This window comes from Cygnus olor, chromosome 2, assembly GCF_009769625.2.
Source record: "Cygnus olor isolate bCygOlo1 chromosome 2, bCygOlo1.pri.v2, whole genome shotgun sequence".
Taxonomy (NCBI): Eukaryota; Metazoa; Chordata; class Aves; order Anseriformes; family Anatidae; genus Cygnus; species Cygnus olor.
The window spans coordinates 66,787,007-66,811,321 of NC_049170.1; the positions used below are offsets into that span (position 1 = coordinate 66,787,007).

The window sequence follows — 24,315 nt, forward strand, 5'->3', positions numbered from 1 at the left end:
TAGTTCATTGACTAGGCAGTAGTTTTGAGCATTAACAGATCCTATTTGTTGATGCAGGGAAAGATGGAAGATGACAGCCAAATTGTATTCTAGTTGGTCAAATCCTTTAACGGTATCCAAACAATGAATACTCTAACAAAGAGAAACAATTTCAAAAAAAATTTCCAAAAGCAGAGATGCCCTTTCAAAAAAAACTAGGTGCTACGAATCACACATCTTTCCAAACTCTTTGATTTAAGGTAAGGCTAACACCAGCAAAGCATTTAATTTTGAGGTATACAACCCATTCACACATCGGTTAATTCTCCATCAAAGTAAATGGTGAGCGAGCCAAAGGAAGGGAAAATCACGGTGGCCCGCTACAGGCTAAATGGAGGAGGCATGGATTCACTACGTGCAAATGATGAAGTGCAAAGGCAGCCATGCACAACAAGGGGCTCTGAGTACTTACCAAGGGGTGGAAAAGAGCGGACAGGGCTTGTGTCCCTGCTACTTTCACGGCTGGCCTCCCGACTGCACCCCTGACTCACACTAGGCCGAGGAATGCGGCTGCCTCGTGCTAGTATGATTCAGGGTACAGACAAACAGCAGCACAGAAGGGAGAAGACATAAGAAAAGTTGCAGTTTTAATGCAATTCTGTTTTTCTAGAAAGATTAAAGATGTATTTCTAAGAAAAGGCACTTATGATTACATTGCATTTAAGTATTAACTGTTTCCACACACTTTCTTGATTGTGCTAAATTACATATATACATTATATATATTACATATATATATAAGTATATATATAAGTATATATATACTTACATATAAAAGTATAGCCAGTTCAATTAAACTATTTCTTTGTACAGCTAAAAAAGTGGATTTACCAACTCTTTACAGGATGGTTGAAACACCTTGAAATAGACAGACTGAATAAGCAATGAAAAATAATCCAATCATCAGTAATGCAAATGACAACTTCAGCTTTCTTAAGATGAAAAATCTAAAAACATTACAACTGGGGTAAAGATCAAAAATACAATATAAAAACCAAGAACAGCGGCAATACCTCTGAAATCAAACAATGGTTTTCAATAAAGTGTATTAAAGTGCAATCAGGTTATACTGTGAGAGTTAGGAAGCATGACATTCATTTTTGTGCCATGAAAGTATATATACATGCACACATATCCAGAGGACACAGAAGTTATAAAGAAAATCTTTTCAAAATCGTAGCACTTTCATTTAGAGGATGTGATACTTTGGGGAGAGGGAATTAAGAAGAAAGGAGACGAAAGCAGGAAGAAATTGAGGAGAAAGAGAACAACTACTGTATTTTGACAGCACAAAACTCTCAGCTTAAATTTTAAAAACTGTCTTGTGTATCAATTACTAGTCTCAGCATCCAGGCACGTTTTACGTTTTTATCTATATGTATTCTAATTTTACCATCTACCAGTAATTAAATGCAAGCTGTAGTTATCTAGCACATAAAGCAAAAAGGCCTATGAAGAAAAGTTATTTATCAATTCTTACCTACTGACAATCTAGAAGGACTAGCTTCTCTACTGCATCCCTGACTTCGTGGGATTTTGCTTCGTTTTTGTGCAGTTGCAGGATTCACTAACACTCTCTGAACCCCTGTGTTCATAGTAGAAAGTGTGGTTGTTGTCAAAACTCTTCCAGGAGATCCAGATCTACTGCCAGCTGAAGGTAAAAGGAATGAATGTAAGTAACAGCATAAAAGATATATATAAAAAAAAAAAGATTTAAAAAGTAAACAAACAAAAACAAAACACACATTAGCAGGAAAGTGGTGGTATATTGAAATGGTCTGACAAAACTTACAAGGTAAAAATGTGAAATATAAAACCCTGGTCCCCCTGGACAAATTCTTATAGCACTACATTCAAAGTAGACACAATTATCAACACAAAGAAGCATTTGGTACGGTATTTAGCACTAGGTATGCTCAAGAAACCACAAACATTATTTCCCATTTTTGTTAATAGTTCCAATGTCCCTGACATAGACATTGGTGTATTTTTATTTTAATTATTTTTTAAAGTTGCATGGTCTCACTAATCACATTTTCTATTAAAAATAAAAAAGAACATCTAGAAGGCTAAAGGGAACAACTTTAAACCCGTGACTTCATCATTATTCTAGCTCTTCTAATACCAACAATGCTTTAATAAAAATAGGTATAATTTTCTTAACATACAAGCTTTTCTTCCATGCTTCTTAAAACCATGGCTTCTTCAAGCACTACTCTTAGAGAAGCTAACTAAAATGTCACTGAAGACAACTTGAAATATTCACATTCATTTCTGTGGAGGTTACTCCACAAATTCGAAGAAAACTTAACTAAGCTAAAACAAGCTAAAAAAAAAAATTGATCAAGACATTCTATTTAAGCACCTTTTTTTTTTTATAGCTTACAAGTTTATCGAAATTGTACATTCTGAAGTACTGTAATCATTTACTTCAACACAGCATACCCACTATGAGAAACTGTTCAATGACCCCTAAGTTATCTCCATCCTTTGGTATTTCAGTTGCAGAAAATTTCAGTTCTAAGCCCTAACAAACAATCCATTCTTCTTTGACCAATTTATACAACCAGTTGATATAAATGTACTCATATATCCAGCTGCAGTATTTAAGAAGTTTGCCCAAATATATATATATCAAAAAAATTTTAAATTTTTTTAAAAAATTTTTAAATTGATCACATAACCCAACCATATGACTACAGTTATGCTATCAGATCTATAATCTTAACATGCAACAATCTCAAGTAAATTTCACAGGATACTTCTTATGAGGCATGTTTAAAAAAAAAGTACAAGTTTATTAAAGCTTGACTATATGGGAAATGAAACAAAATCCCAAACAAAACAAAACATATGCTGGGTGGAAGGGAGAAAACTAAAACAATATACCATGCATATACTTTCAGATTCATTGTTTGAATTCAAACTCAATGTGGTTATTTAGCAAAATGTCCTTTTCCAAGCTATGGACCTATTCAGCAGAAACAATAAATAAGGTTTTATACAGCCTGGGAAAAGCAAGCATAGCTTCTACACTGAAAAAAAAAAAAAAAAGCAATTCTATAAAATTGCCATGGTCTGCAAAAGTTAAGGGTCTGGCAGTTTCTTTATGTCAGGGCATTTCAACTTGAACTTGATACTATTATGCCTTCTCCTCGCTCACCAATATTTATCTCTAAACCAATGAAAACGTTAGATAAAGTTTCCACTGTCCCAGAGACTTTTAGAAGATTTTCTTTGATAAGTCAGAAACTTGAAAACTTACTTTTGTCAAAATACGCTGATGGAATGCAAACTTTCATTATTCCACCTTTTGTTTAAAATCTGACTTGCAAAGTGTACCACTATTGCCTACATAAACCAAATACAGCTGAAACATATGAAAACAACCTGAAAATGTTATTCCAACAACAACTGCATTGGCATACTGTTGTCAATACTACCATCAGCAGTGGATCTGAAGAACTAAAGCTAACTGAAAGAAGCACAGCTACTAAAATGGAATTACAAAATGACAAAAACCTTCCAACTCTACTGCCTTCTAAATAAAAATTGTGTCACATTAGATAAGAGCAGCATATGGAAAAAAGCAAGCAAGAATTTCTGCTGAATAGGGTCCTTAAAATGAGATATGTAAAACAGGTGATCAAACAATGATTTATACACAAATTCTGTAGACTCTTACCACCAATGGGGTTAGCAGACTGTGATCCTGAACAAGTGTAAAGGCGGGATTAGGGTAGGGGTTTATAATCCATGAAGAGGGAGGGAGCAGAGCAGATTTTTAAATGGATGGCAAATGGAAATAAGAAAGCTTTAGTCATTTCACACAGGAAAAAAAGCCACAAGTGGGTTATGCTAAAGCAGTGCTTTTAAGTAGTTTCCACAATTGAAGAACTAAGCTCAGATGCTATGTACAAAGCAGATGAAGCAAAGCTGCACAAGCAAATTACAGTTCTTCAGCTTTCTAATCAACAACTGGGTAATACTGAAGAATTACATTTCAATTAAACATGGAAATGTAGCCTTCAAGTTACTTTAAAAGAATATTAAGTTGCTAAAGAAGTTCAAAAAATTCAACGGCTGAACAAAAAATACACACAAGGCCAAAACATATTTTTGTTTAAGACAGACAGTAAAGGAACTGAATTACAAGTGACATGGATGACAAAAAAAACTTTCACAATGGCACATCTGAAAAGACTTGCATATAATTTTGCATTTTCCTCTTTCAGAATTTATTTGATGTCTAAAAGAAAGAATGTTTCCATTCAGAAATTTCATTCTTTTTTTCTGAATGAAGACTGTAATAAAATTTTAGCATGCCTCGCTGAATTACCTGGCAAGCAAACAGAAAATAGGAAGGGAAAAATTGAATAATTTTTTCCATGGATAGAATTAAAATAATGGGATATATATTGTACGCACATTTATTTTCTGCTACAAAAGTATCTTCTGTAAAAGCATTCCGATTTGCAAGTCTTTCATGTAATGATCTTTGAACAAAAGTACGGAATAGTTTTAACCCTAACTTTATGTAAGGGTCTGTGTGACAGTGGCTTTTTGTTCGTTTAAAAAACATAAGCTTAAATCTAATATGAAACTGTTCTCCTACTATAAGTAGAGGAGAAAAAATAATCCTGTGTGTGTATGGAACCATCATGAATCTTGTTCCCTATAATGCCGTGAAATTTTTCATTTACATAAAGAAGCAACACCCAAACAGCAGGTATACAGTGCCTGACAATTCTCCTTCACCTGTCCATTTGCGTTTGCCCTGTTTATCTTCCTTAAAACATTTCAGAATTCTTGTTCTCCCCCACTTACAGGTTATAATGAGCAAAACTGAAGGCATCAGTTCTGAATAGAAGTAGTGACAAAACGCCCTAAATTAAAAGAGCTCTATTCATATATTTAACTTTACACATCATCATCTACATAGACACACACACCTAGTTATTTCAGTATCAATTCAGCTTCTCTCTTTAGATACTGATACTGTGGAAAAAGTAATTCTCTTGGAAAAAAATTTTGATCATTTCAAAAAAAAAAAAAATGGAAAAGCTTCAGGTTGTTTCCCTGAACAGATAGTCAGTTTAATGTGACACGACATTTAAACAGTAACCTAAAACTTCTCATATGATAAATGAAAATCAGGTTTTCTGAAAATTTTATTTCACAAAAATTGCAAGCATTGGATCAGATTTAATCCAACTGTAATTTATGGAAAACGAAGTCTATAATGCAAAACTGAATGGGAAGTACTCTAACAGATAAATATTTCTACCATTAAACACAGAAGTAAGGGGGTTTATTAAAGTAAAGTTGATATGGTTAGTCATGGCAAAAATAATTACAAAATTCAAAGCCTACATAACTTATTATCTTTATAACATTTGACTTGCCAAACTATAGGATTCGTCAATTTACTTAAATTTTATCATTAGTTTCTTTTCCTTTCATTAATTACATTGCATTTCATTTAATTAAAAGATGCTCAATTAATTTCACTAAATGAGATGAAGAAAATCTGAAAACTACAGGTAGGTTAGTCAGAAGACATCTGCTGCAAACATCAGTTAACATGAACAGATTACTATAGGTCAGCCAGCACCAAAAAATGTGAAGGAGTCTGGTCTTTTTAATTAACAACAGACTGCTCAACAAGATCAGAAATTTTGCATTTGGTTTGATTTCTAAGCACACACAGAAAATTGTTGTGGATCAGCTGACATACAGTAAGGTGTTTGTTTTAAACTTCTGATTTCAATGCAAGCTAAAGAATCGATTATAAAGTCATGGTTTAGTGTTTTTTACTCCAAAGAAGAGTTCGGTAAAGGTAATCTCTGTCATACCAAAAATGAGTATACATCCAAGAGCTAGAGCCTAGCCCAAAATAAAAACTGGTATTTCTGGCTGAATAAGTAAGACTTTTTGAAAAAATGAAAGATTAGGTTTTAAAGCTAACATTGAAGGCACCATTCAGCCTACCCAATTTTCTGTATTACTTGTTGATATAGAATATGTAACTGACACAGATATTTACTGGTATTGTGCGTTGGATGGCGGGGAGTGGGGGTGGGGAGGAGGGAAGAATGTTGAGAAGTTATAATTGAAAACAGAATTTCATTTCCTGTTACTTTATCTAATTGAACTGGCAAACTAAGACCTAGCCTAGTATTTTGCCCAGAGAAAAACAACATGAATCAGAAAAGCATGCAAATAGCACTGACCCAAAACACTGAAAAAATACCTTCATTTTTCTCTGGCGATGAAGAACCTAAGGCATAGAACAACAACTCAGTATGTAGCTTTTTTTTTTTTAATTAACTTTGACTGTAGCCATTGGTCAATGAATATATGCTTAAGCATTTGGCCTCTTTATCAAATATATCTGAGAAACAGAAAATACATACGCTGAGACTGAGAGACCACTTTGGTTCTACTCCGTCCTCTGGAGTCTGTTTTAGAGTTTCCAATACCAACAGATGGCGTTGAAAGCTTTGTTCTTATACGACCTATAAAATAAAATTTGCATTAAGTGAGTTTTTCCACAGCAATGTAGAAAGCAAAGCATTAGTAGCATTTACTAATATTTTCTTATGTTTCTGTACATAAAAACGAAGCACAACCTAACTGGTGAAAATTCACTTGGGATAATTAGTAGATATTTGAACACACCTTGAAAGACTTCGGAGTTGAGGGATCAAAATACTTCTAATGCTACATGCTTCACTAAACAATTTACACGTTACCATTTAAACACGCTGAACTAGATCTTGATTCCTACATAAATACATTGATTAAATTACAAAAAGGGAAATGCATGAAATACAACAGGCAATATATCCACTAACGAAGTGGATACAGTATTCTCTGATTACTTATGGCTGTAATTCTACTTTTGCTATCATCAACTACAAAATGAATCTTGATCATCTGTCGAATAGGGTTCTCAGGCTTATTCTTAGCTTCAGCGTTCTTTTTATAAACCTGAATACTAGTTTTACTATTACTAGGGATTCTACTGTCTTCTTGGCCTTGGTCATAGTGACTTCTACTGGATTTTCCAGTCCATTTATTTACAACAATTTGCAAAGTCTAAGTACATTTACGTACATCTAAGTGTCAGCATGATAAAAAGAAATACTACTCCTCTCAACGGATAGAAGTGCTGAGGAAGAACAACTAAAACAATGAATTCACTACTCTCCAGTATGCCAAACGATCTTATCTCTGGGTTAAATCTTTCTGCATTATTAGCCATATTCCACTATGTTTAGTGAGTCTGGTGGTATTAACAAGGTTAGGAAGACCCTTGTTGGATGAGTTATATGAGTTATAAGAAACCAAAGGATTATTCATAAAAAAAAAAAAAACAAGCAAAAAAACCTAGTAGAGTTCTGTACTGTTTCCTAAGCCAACCTCTCAAACAGTAAAAAAAAAAAAAAAAAAAAAACACACAATGCTAACCATACTTCTTCAAAGTTTCATAAATGAAACCCAAAAAGCTTGTGCAACACGGATCTAGATCAACAAGTAATCCACTTTTACAAACAGCATAATTAAAATGTTTTCTAGACACAGAGAGTCAATATTTGACCCATAATAATTAGGTAGACAGACTGTTATTTAGTTCTAGCCTCTTTAAGCTTTCCACACCAGAATTTGGAGACCAACCAAGTTAATATTATTCATCCAAGCAGAGGGAATAGCCATAGATGAGAGTCTACAAGAAGAGAATCAGGATAAAGGAGGTTATTCACTAAACTACTAGAAAACAATCTGTTAGCAAGACTAGTTAAATGAACTAGTCCCAACTCTACTAGTTATCCCCGTGCAATGGTAATGTTTTCCCACAGAATGCTGAGACTGCAAGGCATGTAACTTTGTTCAGAATTTGGCCCAAAAACATGGGAATACAGAGTGCCACTATTTCAGTGCTATGCGAAATTAGCAATTGGAACCTGGTTCAATTTCAAAGTAAAAACAAAAAAAAAGTTTGCATTTGTAAGGCAAAAGAATTCACTCACATTGAATCTCTCCATCCATTCACTAACGACAGGTTTAAACATTAACAGCATATTGAAAATTAATTACCAAGTCTCTAAGATATGAGTAATAGCAGCACTTGCTTCCCAGAGCATAAGCACATTTGATGAATTTTTCTGTGACAAAATTTGCTTAAAAAAACCTAAAACTATAAAGCTCCTATATTTTCACACTGAAAATGTTAAGCAATGACACTTCTATTGCAGATGAGTACTTGAGAATTAAAATAAAAGCAAAAGAATTTTAAAAATACTATGACAACCAAATATTAGATGCATACGCTATCTGAAGTTATGAATCTCCACAAAGCCCCAGAAAGACCACATTCTACTTTCAAAGCTTAATTTGTATCAATGGAAATATGAAGCTCAAAATATTAGCTGTTCTAACAAAATATTTTCTTACCATCTTCTGAAGCTGTTCCTAAACAGAAAAAAATAATAAAATACATGATATTCAAAACAGTACTGTGTCTTCAATTCCTTTTTTGAGACTAATCTTATGAATCTGGACAAATTTTATCAAGTCAGGAAGAACTCTAAAGCTTGTGTTGCAACTCCATTATTGAACTGAAGCAGAATTATCAAGAAATATCCATACTACACTTTCAGTGTTTTACAGTAAGTTAGTATATAGCACCGCCTTCCAAACTTGTCACAAAAACATGGGAAACAAAAATAGGGAAAAAAAATGTAAGCCAATTAAATGAGATCCTGATCAAAACAGGCATTACAAATATTCTAGTACCAGCTCTTTTGACAAAATAAGACATACTATTTTAAATCATCTCTGAAAAAAAAACACCAAAAGAACAGCGTTTCCCACACTGGACAGTGATATTTCAATAGAAACTGCTAGCAAGGAGAATTTCTACGAATTAAGTCTGTGACTATTCTAAAAATCTACATATATGAGATCAAGTTTTGCTCAGAGAAGTGATTAGATATAATCTGAGCATGCTGTAACCAGATCGCACTTGAAGAAGTATGCCATGTTTAACAAGGGTAGACTGACAAAATGAGCCAGACAAATCTGACATCAGTACATATGAATTTATGAGAAACTATCTGAACTCTAAGGTCTCCTGAAATAGATCTGCTTATTATGAAAAAATCATAATAATCACTATCAGTGATAAAAATGGATTAAAAATCAAAAGGGTAATCCCATTTTTTGGGATTCTATACTGCTCCTGCCTTGTAGGAGAACTCTGATGATTCAGCACCTTCTGCTATCCTGAATCTTCCTAGCATTGACTTCTTCATATTATAGTATCCTCGAGCCACTCCCTCTAAAATGCTGCTTGGTGTAAATTTTGATCCTTCTTCACAAAATCAGTTACAGAAATATTTATGCAGATGATCCTCAGTTTTCCCAAATCAAATTTGCTCGTCTGCATTAAGAAACTAAACAAAACAAAAACTAACCAAACAAAAACAACAACAACCACCAAAAAATAACATTCTTCTACAGCTGCATCTTCGAAAACTGTTCTCAGCAACACCTAAGCCAGACTAACAGAGCTAGCTTGTCCTAGAAGGGGTAGTTCTGCTTCTCTTTTCTCTATCTTTGTGCTACCAACCACCTGGTTTGGACAGCTGAAGGTTCACTGTCAGTTCCAAGAGCTAAAACAGAAACAAAAAACAAAACAAAAACAAAACAACAACAATAAAAAACACAGCAAAATGCACTATTCATTTCTGCTTCATGTAATGAGTTTTCCAGAGTTTGTTCAGCTCCAGTGGTTCATAAGAGAGTATTACGAAGAACTAGTGAAAGAAGATTAGTGGCAGAAGGAAAAACACCTATTTCTTGCAGGTAGCAGTTAGATCAGATCATAAACCACAGTTTAAGAGTCAAGGTGTGTTCATTTTGTCATGCATGTCATCTCTACAGATTATCCTATAGAAAAAAAACGTTGCTCTGATCAACTGTGTAGCACTTTCCCTACTTCTAAACAGCTGTGCGGGACACCTTCCACTAGGTGTGACTACTATTCTCAATAAAAGAAAAAGCCTATACAGGTGTCCTTCAGAAATTTTACTCCTGGTGAAAATGTGCAAAAACTAATAAAAGCAAATAAACATTTGGCACAGACAGCCTAGATCTAATGCAACACAAGGAAATCTGATATGGAAGTAAGTGAGAAAGACACTACAACACTGCATGAGAAAAATCATATCTTATTAAAATACGCTTGCCATTTGCAATACTCCAAAATGGCTAAAATTCTTTCCCAATGTATCTCTTGAAACTGAAGATCGGCACTTTCATATCGCTTGGGATTCAGGGTTTTTAGAGGTCTACCTTCCTATTGTTTTCATTTCTACGCATAGTTTGTATAATCATTTCCTCAGGCGACTCAGTAATCTAAGAAAAGGAAAACAATACCTGCCTTGCTTCCAGTGAATTGCTTGTTCTTCAAAGCATATATTGTTAAAATACATGTGCCAGGAATTATGAATTAAGTAGCAAACATAGTTGACTTGTGAAGTGTTCCCCAGCAATAAATTACAACCAGAATTATCAAGCATCAAGCTGGGACTCTGTCACTTCATTATATGGGAAGTAATACCTGCACACACCTGAAATAGTATAATGAGCACTATGAGAAACCTGATTCACTGTTGCTGTGCAATTAGGATAAAAACATATGCCAACTCCCTCCATGAGTTTTAAGAAAGTCAGCACTCAAGTTTAGCTGGAATACTTGGTAAACAATTTAAACAGGTAGTTCCTCTTAATAAACTATTACTGAATAGAATTACATTGGATTATATGACTTACAGGCACTTAAAATTATGTGGTTAAAACAGATTCTGATGGAGTATTTTTAAAAGTAAGATTTTACTTTTATTTTAAAAACACATAATTATCTGCCTCTTCTGCTTTCCCATTGCTGTTCTGCCAAAAAGTCAAAAACATGACTTTAAAGGTGAAACTATGGAAGAACATGATGAAACTAGAGCTAGTTAAGGCATTTATTCATTACAGAATTGCTCTATAATTAACAGTTTTTATTTTTTTTTAAATGGGAGTAATATCCAATTTCTGATAAAGTTTCTGTTGCTGATACAGATCAATCATTCAAAACGACAAATACATATATACAACGCACATATTAAGACAAAGATTGCATAGGTGTTAATGAAATACCACAGAATTTGTTAATCAACAGACATGCAGTAAACATCAAATATTTCACATAAAAGACACTTTAAAATAATTGATAGAATTAGAAGGCAGACTAAACAATTTCTTACCATCCATCTTGTCAGAAGTATCCTCTTTGTTGAAAAAGTAGGCAAAGAAACATGGAAAACTTAAGTGTGTTAGAATAAAGGTGTTCACAGCAGAGTCATAAAACATTAATTAAGGAAAATACATTAATATTAAATCAGCAGACATGTCTATCTAATTTGTGCATGTATAAGCTAACTTAAGTAAAACTGGTTTTGTATAAGGTAACTTCAGTAAAATTGGTTTCCCTCATCCCAAGGTATTATGGAATGGGGTACAAGTACCCTGCAAGGGATACTGCATCTTCTCTGTATTACCCAGATTTGAGCAAGCCCTTATATTAAGATATTAATCAACTGTTTCTTGCTTGGTGTTCAACAGCTACTGAAACATCACTATACATTTATGCCATTACTGAACTACAATATTTCGATTTTCTACAAAACTTGGTACTTAACATGAAGTCCCATCACTGGGTAAGGGACAGAAGGGCAATAAACATCACAATAAAGACAAAGGCAAAATGGGAGAAAGTTCCACTCTGGTTTAAAGCATTAAAGATTTACCAGTTCAGTGGGAAGGCAGTGCATATTCTGACAGCATAAATCAGAATTAAAATATTTAGTGTGAGACACATAATTACAGCTCAAGTCTCCTCAAAAAGGACATTAATAATTGACTAGCTTTGCTATCCTTAACATTCAGAATAACTAAAGTAGAGAATGTCCTCCTGCTTCTAGAACAAGTCTTAAACAACAACAACAAAATAAAAACTGCAAGAACATATAGATACAAATAAGAATTATTCTATTAATAATAAAGTGGGAAAGAATAAGTGGAGACAATTACAAATTATTATGCTTATGAACTTGTCATCTGAGGCTCTACATTTTTCAGTAGTTTAATCAAAAGGTAGATGTTTCTCTTTAAATAAGCGTGAGAACGAGTCAGGATGAAATTGAAAAGTACTCCTTTTGCATGGTTGTAAATAAACCTTTGTCTCCTTCACTATTACTACCCTTATACCATCCATAATAGGATTTAACTTTTCTACTGTCTATTGCTAGTATCACATTATGTTATCACTTCAATTCAACACTGTATTCTTTTCTACATCTTTTCTGACTACATCTGCCAGAAAGACAAAACTTTCCAGCTATTCAAATCTGTCAAGAAAAAGCTGACTTTGACTTATTGCCCATGTATTCACCACTCCCCATCTACAAACCACAACAAGAATATGCTATTTCTTTCTCTCTATTATTTCCCTGTATAACACCACCACTGTTTACTTCCCTGAAAACCTCTGTGCTTTTCTCAACCCCTGCTTCTAAAATTCTTGGCATAAATCACACATTGCTTAAGACACTATGAAAAAAAACGAACAACAACAACAAAAAAATTCCGACTAAGAGCTAAATTTCTGTGAAACTTCTAAGAATGAAGTAGTTCCTGTTTTCTGCTTGACATTTTTCCATTTTTCTCCTCCTTCTGTTACTGCTATGTTCCTTGTCACTTTTATTTTCCCATGATAAGTCAACTCCAGCTTCATCTAAGACTATGTCCTGTTGCACTCCAAAACAAAGCAACACTCTCATCTTGAAGAATACTCATCCCACCTATTTCAGGCTTTTAGGGATTACGTTGGGAGTGTAAGGAATGGTCCAGCAATTCGTGTCCTTAAGGGATTTGAAGGGTTAACATTGAGGCCCGGGTCTAGGTGATAAGAGAACAAAGGGGTTTTTAGAGAAAACTGCTGACTGTTGCACAGGATGTGGTGCCAGTCTCTGACATCCAGCCCAGAGGCTACTAAATAAGGAGGAAGGGGGAGCTGAAGGACGACTGAAGGACAAAGCCTGGGAGGAAGACTGCGGGACTTCAGCCCGAGCGACCCCCGAGAGACCACCAGAGACTGATACGCAGGCGCCCCTGGGAGGGTTTCGGACTCCGGGAACCAATTATAATAACCGTGCCTCTTCTAGAAGTAGTAATGAATATGTATTAGCCTAGGAGCATAAAAACCAGCCGCCTTACGTAACAGGTGTCTGTCTTGGTGGAGCAGAGACTCCCGGCGCATCCAGCGCTGTTTGCTTGCCTCTTCGTTTAATAAATTGTAATCTTTGATTGCAATCCTATTTGGGACTCAGCCATTTATAACAGGAGGAACTGAGAATTCCCTCAAGTGATAACAACACGCCTATCTCCTCCACCAAGCAACCTGAGCAGCCTAACTTCGATGTCCACCTTCTTCCCAGCAGGTTCTGAATCACACTGTGGGCACTAGAGGGAGCCCACACTCGTATGTTAAAGGCCTGTTTCAAGGAGAGCATTCCTGTTCAGCAGCACTGCCAATACTCAAACTTGGTCCTAAAATCAGTGATGTTTAGACCACTTCAAGTAGGAATTGACGACAAAACAATCAACTCATTTAAAATAGTTTTTAACTAAAATTATAATTAAAGAACACAACTGAAATGAAAAACATAGCTTAAGTGTATACTATCCTATCCCAAAACACAACATCAATTGAAAAGTAGAGGTAAAAAAATTTGAAAAGGTTAAATTCAAGAAGTTTTTATATATATAGTGTGTTTATAATATATATAAACAACTCTGCCTCTCCTGTGATCATGTTTGGCAATACAGCTATTAGAACTTGCACCCTTGACAATCTAGCAGGTATACAAGTTGAAAAGAAAAACTAGCCAATTGGGTGTTGTTTTTTTTTTTTTTTTTTTTAAACACGGAACTTCTCCCCTATACTATGGATAGCCTAAAACAAACAAACAAACAAAAAAGAAACATAGAATAACAGAATCTCCTGAGTTGGAAGGGACTCAGTAATCCTTGTGAGTCTAACTCCTGGCTCCACACAGGACCACCCACAAATCAAACCCTATGTCTGAGAGCACTGTCCAAACGCTTCTTGAACCCTGGCATGCTCACTGCTGTGACCACATCCCTGGGGAGCCTGTTCCAGCGCCCAACTACCCTCTCTGTGACATGCCTCATGTTCCTTTATTCTCCCCACAGGCTGATTTAATTTAAACTTGGAAGTTCTAGTATCTGAAAACCACCACTACCAGAAGTGTTTTCCCACTAGCTTGTAATCTTTAGAACTTTCTAACAGCAAGCATTCCTATCAATGAAGATTATCACCTAGACAAAAACTTGCATGCTGTTTCATGAACATGCTTCAGAAGATTCCTCTGAAATCAGCATTATATGCTGTTGTGCAAAACCACTTCCGTATTACACGAAGCAGCCACTACTTAACACAAAGATGTCTCATTAGCTGACTATTTTACAACAATGCTAAAGAGTTGAGGAAAAACAGGAAGTTGAGAGTTCTGACGCCGACTTCCTGATTACTTCTGGAAGCAAAAAAAGCCATGATCACCACCTGCTGTTAATTGAAGCTATCACTCCTTCCAATACTTAATATAATTCCAGATTAACACATTTGAAGATCATAGTACGGATATACGCTTTACATCAGCATTCTTCCAGCACAAGAAAAATAAAACATCCAGCAAAATCAGCAACTTACATGAGAAGACATCATCTTTTGCAACATTCCAACAAAAATAACAGTGACAGTTTTTCAAAAGAAGCAGTGTCTTCCCATAGCTTCTTGATGTAAAGCCTCAAAAAACATTTCACAGTATAGTAAAGATGTTTCCCTCACCTAGTGAAGCGTAAGATCCTGGAGGTAGACCAGCTGCTGACAAGCGCCCAGCTCCAGCTGTCTGTCCAGCAGCATGGCGAGCCTTTGCACCTGCGGCAGCATTAACGTCAATGTCACTGCGAGACCTCTGCAGGGTTCCTGGGCTTGGAACACTCTTGCTGCTGCCTGAAACTAACAAACAAGCAAATTAGCTGGTAAGAAATTGAATGAATTTTATTTGCAAGGTTAATGTTTTCTATTGCCACAGCATACCTGCAGAAAGTACAGAAAACAATGTCATATAATGTAAGTCAAGTCAATATAAACACAGGATTAAAAAGACATTAGGCAAAAAAATATGGCCAAAAGGTAGCAAAAAACTAGAATTTTGGCCATGAAGTGCAGTTAAAGAACAATTCATTTTATGATATTAATAATCTTAAGGACAAAGTATTACCTTTTCACACTATGTGCTCCCCCCCAATACAAATTAGGTAATAATGGACATTTCTGGGGTTTATTACATTACTAAATGCTTCACAAATGTAACAAAATTCACAGCATCCTTTGCGATACTGAGAGAAGATAACATTTCCACACTTCAGCTAAGGTAAAGCCTTGTGCAAGCTGAAGGAATACTGTGAGTTACTTTGGGCTTCATCTTTTGTAAAATGTTTTTTATTCACTTCCTGTTGTGTGTCAAATGTTAACTATTCACTTAAGTTAACTTTCATTGGTTTCCCCCCCATAACTGTTTCAGTACCCAGAAAACAAGCACTCTCAATTACTGGCCACTTGTAAAAATGAGTTCTATAATCTCTTTGGCTAGAATTACAAAGACATCCTGTAAAAACAGAACAAAGATTCAACTCTGAAAACTCAAGACAAAAATTGAACTCTTTCAATCTACGTTTTTTATTTGGTGGTTTTTATTTTTATTTATTTTTTAAATCCCTTCTCCATAAAGAGCAGCAGCTACTTGGGAATAAATGAAGATATAAGGAGTCCTTCAATTCCAATTGTGACAAGCATAATTATAACAAATGGACAATAGAATAATTCTTTGTTTCTTTGAGAATGGCTGCTCCATGACAAAACTCTAAAAGATTATTGATGAATGGTTCCAATACATAGCAAATTATGTTTCTTGCTTTCAACAGCTGAAAAATACATAAAATCTGAGCATAAAAACCATAAAATACATTTAAAAAAAATTAAGTTGCATTTTAAACTTTTAATTCAAAGAATTTTAAAGAACAAGTGTTGCATGCTTATATAGCATAGGTTTACCTCTGCCTGCAAGGCTTGCTGGGCTGGCTGCAGACCATTTAGAAGATAGAGGACGACTGGAAGAAAAAAAATTCAATAAACCCGGTTAGTAAGGGCTTTTAAAAATGTGTCTGGTGTATCAGATCCAAAAAGCAACAAAACACAGTGAACTGAGAGGGAAAACACAATGTGTTCTGTTGGTTTTTTTTTTTCCTCATCTTCTACTTTTTCTGAATAGTTTGGAGAAACATTACATACAGACTGCTAAGGAAAACACAATCAACTTATTAGATCATCTTCTACATTTTATAGACTTACATCTTCATCATAAAACATTCATCCTTTGATAAATAATAAGCACACTTTGCTAATACAAAGTTCCAGTCACAGAAACATTTAAGGTAACCACTACATCGTTTTAACCACAGGCTTGATCTTCTAAATCATCCGCCATACAAAAATATTGGGAGATAAACAGAAAGATTGATTTACAAAAGAAATTATGTTGTGACTGCAGTAACAGCGGAAAGAGGTGAATCATTTGTAAGCCTTCTCCAGTCCCATAACTGAGAATTCAGTTACAAATTAAGAAGAAATATGCTGGAACCACAAAGCAGCTAGATTGAATTCTCCTTGTTTGACTGCTAGAGGTTCCCACGGTTCGTAAAAGAAAAAAAAAAAAGCATGTCTCTTCCTCTATGTTTTCTCTCCATTTTCCCTTTAACTTTTACTGCAAAAGCGGGTAGTTGGCAAAGCATAATTGTTCAGTCTACTTAAGTTAAACTGTCGTAGTGGGTTTATGTGGCAAGGTTTTGGTAGCAGGGGACCATAGGGGTGGCTTTTGTGAGAAGGATCTAGAAGCTGCCCCATGTTTGGTAAGGGACCCACTGCTGACCAGAGCTGAGCCAATAAGTGATGTTGTTTTGCGCCTCTCTGAGAGCATATTTAAGACAGGGAAAAAAAAACGCTGCACCACACAGCAGCTGGGAGAGTGAGAGGAGTGAGGAACAGCCTTGCAGGCACCAAGGTCAGTGAAGAAGGAGAGGGAGAGGTGTTCCAGGCGCCGGAGCAAAAGTCCCCTGCAGCCTCTGGTGAGGACCATGGTGAAGCAGGATGTCCCCCTGCAGCTCATGGAGTATCATGGTGGAGCAGGGTTCCATGCTGCAGCCCGTGGAGGAGACCACCGTGGAGCAGGTGGACCTGCACCGATGGAGACTGCGGCCTGTTGAAGACCCTTGCCAGAGCAGATTCTGGGCCAGACCTGTAGCCCGTGGAGAGGAGACCACGCAGGAGCTGGTGACCTGGCAGGAGCTGCTGCCCGTGGGGGATCCAGGTTGGAGCAGGGATGGACCCCGTGGTACGGACCCGTATCTGGAGCAGTTCTTGAAGAGCTGCTGCCTGTGGGCAGCCCACGCAGGATCAGTTCACCAAGGACTGCATCCCGTGGGAGGGACCCCACAGCACAGGGGACAAGAGTGACCGAGAAGGAGCGGCGGAGAAGAAGCGCTATAGACTGACCATAACTCCCATTCCCCCGCGCCACTCAGGGGGAGGAGGTGGAAGAGGGTGGATGGGGGGGGAAGGTGCTTTTGGTTTCTTTCCTTAGTTTCTCGCTTCTCTAGCTTGTTAGTAATAAGCAATAAATCTTACTATCTCCCTATACTGAGTCTGTTTTGCCCATCATGATAATTACTGTGCGATCTCCTCATCCTTATCTCAACCCTTGAGCCCTTTTCATCGTATTTTCTCCCCGTTCCTCTTTGAGGAGGGGGAGTGAGAGAGCGGTTGTGGTGGAGCTCAGCCGTCCACCCAAGTAAAACCATCACAACTGTGAGCCCTTCCAGTTGCCTGGTTCAAAATGCTGAAATGCAGCCAGCAGGAACAGAGAAAAGGAGAAGTCTAATAGAACAACATAGCAGGTAGATGAGCAAAACAGTGAGTGGCATGATACTTTATTTGTTGATTCATCTATAGCCATCTAAATATCTCCCTGGGAAGGTCTGTAGTCATTTCATCAATAGTCAAACTACAGCCATGCAGTCTAGAGTCTCAGTTTTAAGTCAGGAGAGAAAAAAAGTGGGAAAAAAAAGTCTTCCTAAATTTAATATTAGGGGTGGTGTTGGGTGTTGCATAATACTGTATATTTACCTGAGTTACTAGCTCAGGTGCTCAAAGGTAATACAGATGTCAGAATTGTTTGGTAACTCTTCATGGAATATCAAGTTTTTGCGGCTTACTATAAACAATCCAATCCAGCGCTTTCCTGACATTAATAACTGCTGTTTTGGAGATACTTCGCTGCAAGTAAATCCTGCATACATCCGTACAAGGAGCTCCAAATAGAAGACACAGACAATCGTTACAATTTCAGCACTTACACAATCTACTGTGACTGACATTTCATTAAATCAGTTTCATATATGTAGAGCTGGTTTTGTAAGAAGCCACCAAATTTCCTCATCCCATAATTCAATTTAAAATTATTGTCAATCCATGATCAAGAGAATTTCTAAGTACAGGGGTTCAAAAATCATGAAGGATCAGACTTTTAGCAAAACCACACCCATAAGTTAGCAAATGGGGGGAGAACTCAGTAACTATATTAGAAGCTAGAAATTTAACTGTGTTAAATGGGGAAAATAACATGCATCTTAATGCAAAATTACTGAAAACTTAATTAAAATGTATTTCCAATATCTTATTTTCTATTAGTTCTCATTTTACCCCTTCCTTTATGTATTGTTTATGTTCAAACAATTGGCAACTTGTATATGCTGCAATACAGGAAGTAATACTTACCTGAGAATTTAAGAGTATTAAGATTCCAATTTCTCTGTAACTTAGTTTTTAATGTTTCATTATTAGTAAATTAACAATACTCTGATTTTCAGATAGGAAATATAGATTAATTTAAATAAGAGCAATTGGTCTTTGAATAAACTTTTTTCTTCCTTTGAGAAAGTTTTTATTTGTTTAGATTCAGAAATAGTTATGTGACTCTTACTTGAGGCTCTCCTGTGAGCTGGAGGATGACCTGTCTGACTGAGGGAGAGATGCTATACTGCCAGAATTCTTCAAGTAGGTCTGGAGGCTTCTTTGATAAGGTGGTTCAAGAGAGTTGTATAGAGTCTCGGCTTCACTAGGAAAGTGATTTCTAAGACCCAGGTAAGCCCTGCAAAATAAGAGAATAAACAAATATAATTGCTCTATTTTCTTCAAAATATAGTCAGAAAGTAAAAGATGACAAGCCTTTTGGGAAAGGAACTCAGATTGGAAGTATGTAATACGTACAACTTTGCTCACCAAATCATAAAAAAGCATGAAAAATTGACTGAATTAATCTTTTCAAACTAACGCTCTCTATCCTCTGAAACTCTCAGGTTCACTTACTGATTCCAATGGTAAGCAAGAGAAATTATTCTCTAGTTCACTCACTAGTCAAAGCACTGCAGTTTTTTGATGAGTTCATTCACAGAAAAAATGAATGATTATACAGCAATATCAACTTTTATCACTCCTGTTTCAGGAGAATCCTCAAATGCTCTAAGAAGGTAGTAATTTCCTCAACTTTTAGAACATTTTTTTTTGTGACAGAGAATGGGTATTAATTCAAGACCCCAAGAACAGAAATGTCATTCTTCAACCTAACTTGTGCCCTCTTCTTCAGAGGTGATCAGCCAACTATGGCTGATACATACTGTATTATTTAGACTCTTCTATCCGTCATCTAAAACTGCCAAATTTTCAGAACAAAAAGTAGTCGAAACTTACTTTCTTGCCTCCACTCTTGCTTCTGCATCAGCATCGTGAATGCCCTTCTTGATCGTTTCAACTAAGACTGCAGCATGCCTAGAAGACAGACATTCTTTGTACTATTTTGCTTCTACAAATTCAATTCGAAATAGAAGAGTTTATTTAGTATTTCTTTAAGTAAATAATAGCTGAGAGAGTAGTTCTAAGGTATGAAGTACACCAATGACATGCACCTTCTGTAGAGGCTTAAGTAAGCTTCTAGCTATTTCCTCATCTGAAGGTAGAATCTATGTCTTCTGAAAAAGTAAAAACCTATGATCATGGCAGGCAGAAGTTAAAAAATAATTTTAAAATAAAAAATTAAAATAATTTTTAACAAAACAGACCAAGGCATACTTTTCATTTTCTTCAACAAAGTTAAAATGCCTCTTAAGCTTGTTCTTTGAAATTCTGAATACATGTAAACACACATTTTAATAGTGCATTTATTTGGATCAACCAGGCACTAAAAGAAGCAATACAACAATACAATATAAAATGTAACAATGCTTCCAGAATGACTGTTTACTCAAAACATGGTCCTAGTAGTGATAAATTAAAAAAAAAAAGTCTGTATACTGCTTATAGAGTATAATTGCAACATTAGGTAAGAACAATCTAGGATCCATACAGTACCATACAGTTATAAGATAACTCAGTTCAATTCCCAGCTCTGCCACAGACTGTGATGGCTTCAAATTACTTCATGTCTTCACGTGTGAATTAGTGATAATACACTTCTCTTTATAAGACATTACAAGTATCCCAGGAAAGGGGGAAAAAAAACACCAAGAACTTGCACAAGGTTGCATGGTTAGACACCACAGAGTTTAACTGGAAATCATGCATCAATATGAAACATGAACTTGACTTTGTGGCAAATCAATTTAAGCCACTCAGTTATCTTACACATACATTTACAGAAATGAAGATATGGTCATAAAGTCTCAAAGCTGACTGACTCATTTGGACAAAGTCCCAATTATTTTTTTAGTTAGACAATAGTTCCCCTATTTCCTTTAAATTCTTTTAAGCCATCACAATATCACCTTGTTAAAGCAGTACCAGTAATGTCAAGGTACCACTTTTTTTTTCTTTAAACATTTAATTAAAGGTGTTAAACTGCTACACTATGCTGCAGGCGTTGTAAAGAATCTAAATACTTTTTGGTCATCAAGAAAAAGGAAAAAAAAAATCAGTATGACAACCATCAAGTTTTTCATCAAAACCCTTATTAAAATGATGGTGATACCCACAATAATCAATGGGAACAGGAAAAAGAGGAAACACTAAGACGAATCGCTTCCACCTTCCACTGAAAAGAATTATAATCTGTTTTTCAGACACATATGCACCTATAGCATTTCAAAATTGTCAAAAAAATATCCTTTTAAAAGACAGCAGCTTTACTTAAATGGAAAAAATATTTCCCCTAATACATCAATAGCAAGAGAAAGGGGGGGAAAAAAAGATTACTAAGTTTGCTTTCTTGGAAATCCATCTGTGAAAGCTTTTTGCACAGGACTTCTAACATCAGCACATGCTCTAAGAACACCAAAACACCCCAGTCAAAGCACACAAAAATTGTAGTGATGAACAGATTTTAACTAAAAACTTTTTTTTTTAAAATCCGTATACAGACACACACTGAAATAAATCAAGTGACCTCACCAGAACAAAAGGTAACCCTGGAACTGGATGAGCTCTTCAGAGCCTCCTCTGGTTCTTACTCCATGTTTACAGTACACACACTGCACTGCTGATGCATGCTCCTATCTATTTGGAGGAGCTACAATATGCTCTTAATCATTGTTACCAGAAAAAGTCCTGCAGACTAATCCCACTTGCCCTTTTTATGGCAGACAAACAAATTCCCTCCTTCCAGGAGAAAAGAGATGCTTACCCAAGCAACTTCACTGCCTAGGATATACCACAGAAGTGAAACTCTTAGAAAAGCATCGTATGCATTACTCACGGGGTATAGGAGGAAAGGGGAAATAAGGAGGATAAGGAGAGAAGGCAGCAGGAAGACAAGTTGGAGCACAGAGCTTTCGTCCCTGACACCTGACTAAGCCATGTAACCAACTGTCCTAGAAAGGCTGTATAGGCTACAAAAGCTGGCCAACATTAAACAACATAATCCAATTCAAGGATTCCATTAAAAGACCCCCTGTTTTACAATTTGTTAGCAGTTTATTATTGGGGAAAAAAGGATATTAGCCCATACCTTTCCAATGAATGTGTTTGCCACTCTTGTAACAACAGGTCTAAGAATTCAAAGGAACGCCTAATAAGACAGAATAAGAAGTTGTAATTAATACTCCTTTCCTCCAATGTGCTTGTAGAATAACCAGTAGCTTTATTCTTTCCCCCTGAGGGAAACAAATACATAAAAATGCGTGGATCTGTTACATCGGGACATTGGTCTGCTTACTGGAAAGTTAAAGTAATTGGTATACAAAGAAAACATGCTAACCCTAAACTTCAAAAATACATGTGGTTCAATTAGCCATCTGTTGTTCAAGTAATGCTATTACACATATGCTGTTAGTTTTATTAGCCCTAAAGTAAGAGGCAGATAAAGTTTAAAAAACTGTTCAAAATATAAAATCTAAATATAAAAATGAGTACTTTAAGAATTCAGCTATTAAGTTATACCTTAATGTTTATACAGCATTGTACTTCTGTCCCAAACACCATTCCCACCCTTTCACGTATCATTACTGAGTGTGTAGCATGAAGGAAAACATGACACCATTAACACAGGGACATGCATACAGAAAACACTCCTAAATGTTTGCTGACACTGTACATACTAAGTTCTGTAACTGCATTTATTATTAATTTAGAATTTTTGACAACTTATCAGATATCCATTAGCAAATGGCATACTTTAAAATATGTTTGAAGCTACATCCTGGTGAATAAATCAAACTGACACACATTAGGAAGGTGCAGTTAACTGAGACTTCCAAAAGGTAGTGCACTCTATTGCTGGGAACTTATTTTCTCTGGTTATGTTGCAACTTTAACCTGTTCTGGAGGAGAAGATTTCATTTTCGTTCTGTCCAAATCTTTTGGGCACCTGTAAGACATGGCAAAAAGCCCTGAAAGGCTTACGAAGTCTTCTCATTACTGTAACTGATTTAGTTTTTCTTTATAAAGGAACGAAGTCGGTACATGATGCAATTTTGGCCCTTCATTGATGATCACCGGATTGTGCACTGCAGGACCAAAAACCACCTAGTGCTCCTCAGAAAGCTACAGTAAGTGGAAGCAATGGGAATTATTTTGCAGTCAAACCCGAAGTTAAAACACGTCAATAATCTGGGCTGATACAATACTTGCTTTGTGTGCAAAGGTAGCTTACACAGAGTAAACAGTTTAGACGCTCAATTTCTGGCACATACACAGCTACACAGCTTTCACGGCTAATGTGGGTCCAGAAACAGCATTAACTGCTTTTGTGAGATTCTGTGCAGAAAGTGACACTCTATCAAAATCCAATTAATTTCCTCAAGAGCCAATCAAAATCTTTAAGTACCATTTTCTTGGAAAAACAACATCCTAAAGATGCACCTCAGCAGTTAAATATACTACCAGATAGATCCATCATGTGCTATCTAACCTAACAGCCAGTGTCTCAAACCTCGCCCCACAGCATGGTAGACTTATTAATTTGGGCACGATATGAGCCAGCCATAGCCTAGCTCCAAGGATTCACACCACATTGCACAAAATTTATCAGGTCCTCCTGGAATCAAGAGAGCAACATGCTGGCAAACACCACATGCAGTAGTATGCTGCAGTGAGTCTACAGTAGGCCTGTCAGGCTTAGTGCCTCAAACTGCAGTTAACAGGCTCAGGCTGATTCTTTGCAAGGACATGCACACCTGTTTCATGCTCTCACAATGCCTCTCAAAACTGTTTTGATTTCTTATTAGCCTAAGCACCACAGATTCAACCCTTCCCCTCCCACCTTTATGGTTTTAAATTAGTAGGTACTTTTTACAACAAGTGTTATGAAAACTTTAAATTAGAATTAATTCTGCAGAAGGATACAGTGTATGTCCCTGAATATGTCAGAAAGTACCATTCCTTAACGATGCCTGAGTAACTTTGATGAAATTCATTTTTTTCATTTATTAGATAATGGTTTTTTGTATTCAGAACTGATGGCGATCAATCTTCAAAGCTTTCTATTTTCAACATACAATCATCATATTTAAAAAGCAACAGCTTGAATAATTTGCTAT

General features: G+C 36.0%; 1 protein-coding gene and 1 long non-coding RNA gene across 51 annotated transcripts in view; one reads left to right on the forward strand and one right to left on the reverse strand.

Moving 5' to 3' along the window:
• CLASP2 (cytoplasmic linker associated protein 2) overlaps positions 1–24,315 on the reverse strand; it is a 142,270-nt gene that overhangs the window by 38,985 nt on the left and 78,970 nt on the right. For 18 of the 50 annotated variants that reach the window (XM_040546823.1, XM_040546822.1, XM_040546837.1 and 15 more), the window contains 10 exons: positions 22,287–22,346; positions 20,039–20,116; positions 19,272–19,439; positions 16,289–16,344; positions 15,020–15,190; positions 11,355–11,378; positions 8,497–8,514; positions 6,456–6,557; positions 1,520–1,690; positions 452–559 (listed from right to left, as the gene is read on the reverse strand). In XM_040546823.1, coding sequence (XP_040402757.1) covers positions 452–559; positions 1,520–1,690; positions 6,456–6,557; positions 8,497–8,514; positions 11,355–11,378; positions 15,020–15,190; positions 16,289–16,344; positions 19,272–19,439; positions 20,039–20,116; positions 22,287–22,346 — 956 coding nt within the window. Of the gene's footprint in view, positions 1–451; positions 560–1,519; positions 1,691–3,724; positions 3,752–6,292; positions 6,320–6,455; positions 6,558–8,496; positions 8,515–11,354; positions 11,379–15,019; positions 15,191–16,288; positions 16,345–19,271; positions 19,440–20,038; positions 20,117–22,286; positions 22,347–24,315 lie in introns of all 50 variants that reach the window. The other 32 variants (XM_040546791.1, XM_040546808.1, XM_040546801.1 and 29 more) reach the window with 8 other exon arrangements.
• Positions 453–23,838, forward strand: LOC121064801. Its single transcript, XR_005816695.1, has 3 exons — positions 453–617; positions 14,669–14,671; positions 23,827–23,838. It is a non-coding gene; the product is annotated as an uncharacterized LOC121064801 (long non-coding RNA).